The sequence below is a fragment of the Vicia villosa genome, linkage group LG2, assembly GCF_029867415.1.
Source record: "Vicia villosa cultivar HV-30 ecotype Madison, WI linkage group LG2, Vvil1.0, whole genome shotgun sequence".
Taxonomy (NCBI): Eukaryota; Viridiplantae; Streptophyta; class Magnoliopsida; order Fabales; family Fabaceae; genus Vicia; species Vicia villosa.
In genome coordinates, this window is record NC_081181.1 from 214,166,468 (window position 1) to 214,171,350 (window position 4,883).

At 32.7% G+C, this 4,883-nt stretch overlaps 1 protein-coding gene across 1 annotated transcript; it reads right to left on the reverse strand.

Moving 5' to 3' along the window:
* Positions 1-430: 430 nt before the first annotated feature.
* On the reverse strand, positions 431-1,556 carry LOC131648209 (fasciclin-like arabinogalactan protein 12). Its single transcript, XM_058917989.1, has one exon. It carries the CDS (start codon positions 1,474-1,476, stop codon positions 718-720), a length of 759 nt encoding a protein of 252 aa, XP_058773972.1. The 5' UTR covers positions 1,477-1,556; the 3' UTR covers positions 431-717.
* Positions 1,557-4,883: the final 3,327 nt, after the last annotated feature.

Consider the following 4,883-nt stretch of genomic DNA (forward strand, 5'->3'; position numbering starts at 1 on the left):
GTTTAGATGAAAATTTTTGAAGGGGCGATTTCTTAAAGGAAAATTTTGGAGGGACTAAAAACAAAATCTGCAATATTTAGAGGGACCAAAAAGTTCATTAACCCTAAAATAAATTATAAAAGATAAAAGTGGGTTTTTGTTAAAATAATAAGAATAAAAAAGGAAGAAAAAATGATAAGCTATAAGCTAAAATGCTATTTAAAATAATGTCTAAAAAATAAGTTATAAACTAACAAAATGAAAAGACCTTTACCAAACTTGTCTAAATTATCATATGAGTTTGTAGGCTATAAACTGCAAGCCATATGCTCAAAATTACAAGCCATATGCTCAAAATTATATGTTGCAAAGAGAGCCTTTATTACTTTTATATTATTTTTCTGTCGCTTATTCATCAATTACAAAATATTAGAATACACAAAACTTCTCATTATAACACAAGATATGACCTTTATACTTTTTCAATGAATAATAACAACTAACAAAGAAAGAAGCAGAGAAATAATTCAAACCCTTCAAAACTGAATACAATTGTCACCACAAACTTACTTCAATCTTAAGAAAAAGAAAAAAGAAAGAGCAATTGACAATCATTATAAGCTGCTACAAAAATTTCCAACCAATCCAACACATGAAAACAAGATCCATGAAGCAAACAATAATATAGTTTCCTGCATTCTGAAAATTTTGTAACTTTGTTCAAACCTCTCATAACAGTCACAATGAAAACACAGTTGCTACAGCAACCGAAGCAACTGCAACAACGAACATGATTCCAGTTTTGTCCTTCAAACTCATAGCAGAAGATTTAGTATCATCATCAGCAGAAGCAGGACCCTCTGCAGATTTTTTCTTAGAGTCCTTAGCTTTTTCCGGTGCAGGAGCAGGTGGAGGTGACTTGGGAACAAAGAAATCTCTAGGAAGAAGAACCTTATCAACTTGATATATAGCAAGCTGATGATCAGAGAAAACACTTCCACCAACAGTAGCATTCACAACACCGGTTGTCAAATTCACTTGACTCCCTGAACTTGTTATGTTCAATGCTAACCTTGTAGGATCATCACCGGCTTGTGTTCTAACCGGGTTGCTTAAAGTATCGAAATTCGAGAGAGAAACAAAAGAGGGTAGTTCATGGAATTGGATAAGCTCATTCTTTTGTTGATCGTTAAGGGAGTTGAGGAAACCGGGTTTGAGAGACGAGAAGGAGTTATCGTTGGGTGCGAAGAGTGTTAGGCCGTTGTTTGAGTTGAGAAGCTGAGCATTGATTTGTGTGGATGTTTGTGTTGTTTGGAGGAGGCGGATTAAGGTGGTGAAACCGCCGGCTTTTTTGAGGATTCTGATGATGTCTGTTGGGGCTGAGGATGGGGATGGGGCTGGTGAGTCGGTTGCTGCTGAAGTTGGGGTGGTGGAATGGAGGAGGGTTGTTAGAAGAAGTGAGAGTGTGAAGAGAGGATAGTTGAACTTCATCATCATGATCTTTGAGAGGGGAATGAGAAAATGTGAGAATGGAGAAGTGGTCTTTGAAGTGGAAGTGAGGGAAGGAGTGGTCTTATTTATTGAGGATTCAAATGGGTTAATCTTGAAATTTGGTGGATGGAATGTTTAATTAGCAAAATTTAGATGGTACTACTTATTATCAAATACAGGACTCATTTTATTGAATCATAAAATTGATAATGAATTGACATAATATTGTTTAGCATTTCACTCATTAAGATCTCGTGTTTACAAAGTTGAAGAATTGTATAAAGGCAAAACTAAGAACTAAATCCTAATTATAAATGATTCTCATAGTAAATCCAGATCGCAATTCGTTTCTATACGTGATACGAATTTAAGTATACGATTTACAACTATAAAAACATTAAATATGTGAGGGATATATATAATCGGTATGTTATTTGAGTTCGTCGTAAGTTCAAATATGATAATCAATATATTATTATTAAAAAAATTGTTTAATTATAACAAAAATTGGTCGGGAGAAAGACTTCATAGTCTCACGTCGACTATTTTATTAACATTGCTTTGAAAAATCAGTTAGAAATAGTTAGTGTATACTTATCACTTTTATATCGTCTCACCAAATTTTTAGTTTTAATTAGTATGGTCATTAATATTCATAGTACATACAAGTGTGACTCTCTTACCAAATTTGGTGATAAGATATACATATATAATTAATATAGTTGAAAATTTAAAGAATAAAAAACCATATGAAAAGTGACACAATTTTTTTCTTCAAAAAGGTCGATGTTGTATGGTTTAGATACTCTTTATTTCATATAATAATTGTCACATTAAATAATCGTATTTAAAAGAGGGTCACTTTTAATTTCCATTATAATAATAAAAATATGTAAATGATTAATAAGGATAGTTTAACTTCTTATAATAATAATTGTCGCATTAAATAAATTGTATTTAAAAGAGGGTCACTTTTAATTTCCATAATGATAATAAAAATGTCTCAATGATTAATAAAGATAGTTTAACAAGAATCTTTTTTTTAAATTTTGTTATCTATGAAACTATCAATACAATAAGTATTGAAAATTGAGATATTAATTGGCATAGAAATGTGATGGACATTATATGAAAGGTGGTGTGTCAAATGAGAGATGAGACATTACTGCTGTAGCCACTTGGTTTTTGCTTAGGAAGGTAGCAAACACATGGGATCTCAACTCAAGTGGTTGTGTGGACAAAAAAAGATGATAATGATTACTTTGCATTAACTTGTAAGTTGAGATTGTTCTGAAAAAAGGTGTGAGAATAAATATTTGCTGCTATCTTAAGGAACTAGTCCCATATTTATTTTAATTTATTTTTGCCAGTTTTAGGAACTTTGATGATGATATGATACTTTGACAATTGGCTGAGTTGGTTTTTCTGATCTAGTTTTTTCAACCCCTTTTGATCAAGTTACTACTATTTTATTGCATCCTATGTGATTATGATTAAGTATAGATGTTTTGGCACATTTGAGGTTTAATATTACAAAGCTCATATTAAAATTTGGAAATCAAAGACCAACCAACGGAAGTTGGATATTTTTTCTGAGGTGGAACGTGAATTGGATAATAAGTAATGTGTGAGTTTTTTGAATGAGTGATAAGAATCTCTAGTATAGTGGTAGAGTCTCTGGTGCAGTGGAGTAAGAGTGAGAGTGAGATAATACATATTATGGCGCGTGGCTGAGCTTAAATATAGCAAGCGGTTAAAGTTGTCTTCGTCTAACCCAACGTGGCATGTGGTGGGTCGTCTGATCGGATCTAAAGATAACCAATGTATGAGTAGTTTGGATCAGTTGTCTGACCCTTTGATGAGTTTCCACCTGCTTACTTGTCTTTTGTGATAACGCTCTAGATTGAGCCCTTGTGATTGAGTCTCCTACTTTAGGCCTTTGTCCGGTCTAGAACAGTTTTTTCCAAGTCTTTGTTATCACTTAGTGAAGCAAAAACTATACTAGCGGATATGAAATCGGTCCCTGGCACGTTCTCCTCTATTGCTTTGAGCTTTCTCCGTAGATTTTTGGCTTAATAAAGGGAAGTGGAAATACTTGTTGAGTGGAAGTTGTAACACCCCGATAATTAGATTTAATTATTTAAATTAATTATTTGATGTTTTTATGTGATTATATGAATCACAGTGGTTATATCGATGAGATTATGTGATGTGTGATGCTTATGTTGATATATGTATGGGATAGTGGAATTGAGGTACTAGTTAGAATAATAATGTAAAATTAGTTCAAATTAGCATTATTAATAAAATAAAATAAATTAAGGAGATGTTGTAAGGTGGTGTTAGTAAGGACAAATTAGGAAGTTCATAATAAGGGTCATAAGGCTAACTAAGTAAAAAAATGAAATAGGAGGGAGTATTCATTCAACATAGAATTTTGGAGAAAGCATGAAAGAAGAGAGAGTTAGGGTAAGAAGGGGAGAAGAAGAAGATCAACCATAGGAATTCGAAAAGGGAATCAGTTCGGCTAATAATCTAAGGTAAGGGGGTTATCATGAGTACTATGTTTGATTTAAGGGGTTGATAATTGTATGTTGGGGTTTGTGCTTTCCTTGATGAAATTGATGATCTATGATGATAGTTTGTTTGATTGTATGATTAACTTGTTGTTTGATGATGACGATTGTTGTATTAGTGATTAATAACATGATTTAGATTCAAATTAAGGATTTGAAGGTTTAGGTTTTGATGAATATCATTAGAGGTATGATGAATGTTTGTAAATTGGTGTTTAAGATAATTAATCCATGTTAGAACTAGGTTAATAGACCTTAAATCACAGGAAATCATGATTAAAATCAATTTTTAGATAAAAGTTTGGGTCTGGTATGATGCAAGACGCGCAGAAATTTTTTGCAGAATTGCAAAGCCCATTTAGCGTGCTCTTGAAAATAAAAAGATGGTCAAGTCAGTAGGTATCGCGCTTAGTGCGGTACATGGGGCGCTTAGCGCGGATTCCTGAATCGAAAATTAATATTTTTGAAAAATAATTTTAGAATATGGAAACTTATATTTTATTATAATTTCTGAGAATTTTCTGGAATTCACTGTGCACGTTTGGGTAGGTTTAGAAGGCATTTTGTATGTAACTTGGTTTTGTGAATTCTTGTGCTTCATTACTTGATTTTGGTGAATGTTGTTGTGTTGATTGATAACATGATTACTTGATGGTTGTGTGTTGAGTTGACCAAGATGCTTGCGATGTTGTATGTTTGAATGATGACATGACCTTGATGAATACATGGATGATAATGCCATTTTGACTAGTCGTGGTCGTTAATTTTGTGAAGTTAAGCATCATGCATTCATAGCATATCAGTAGGACGATTGTCCAGTGATGTTACATGACCATT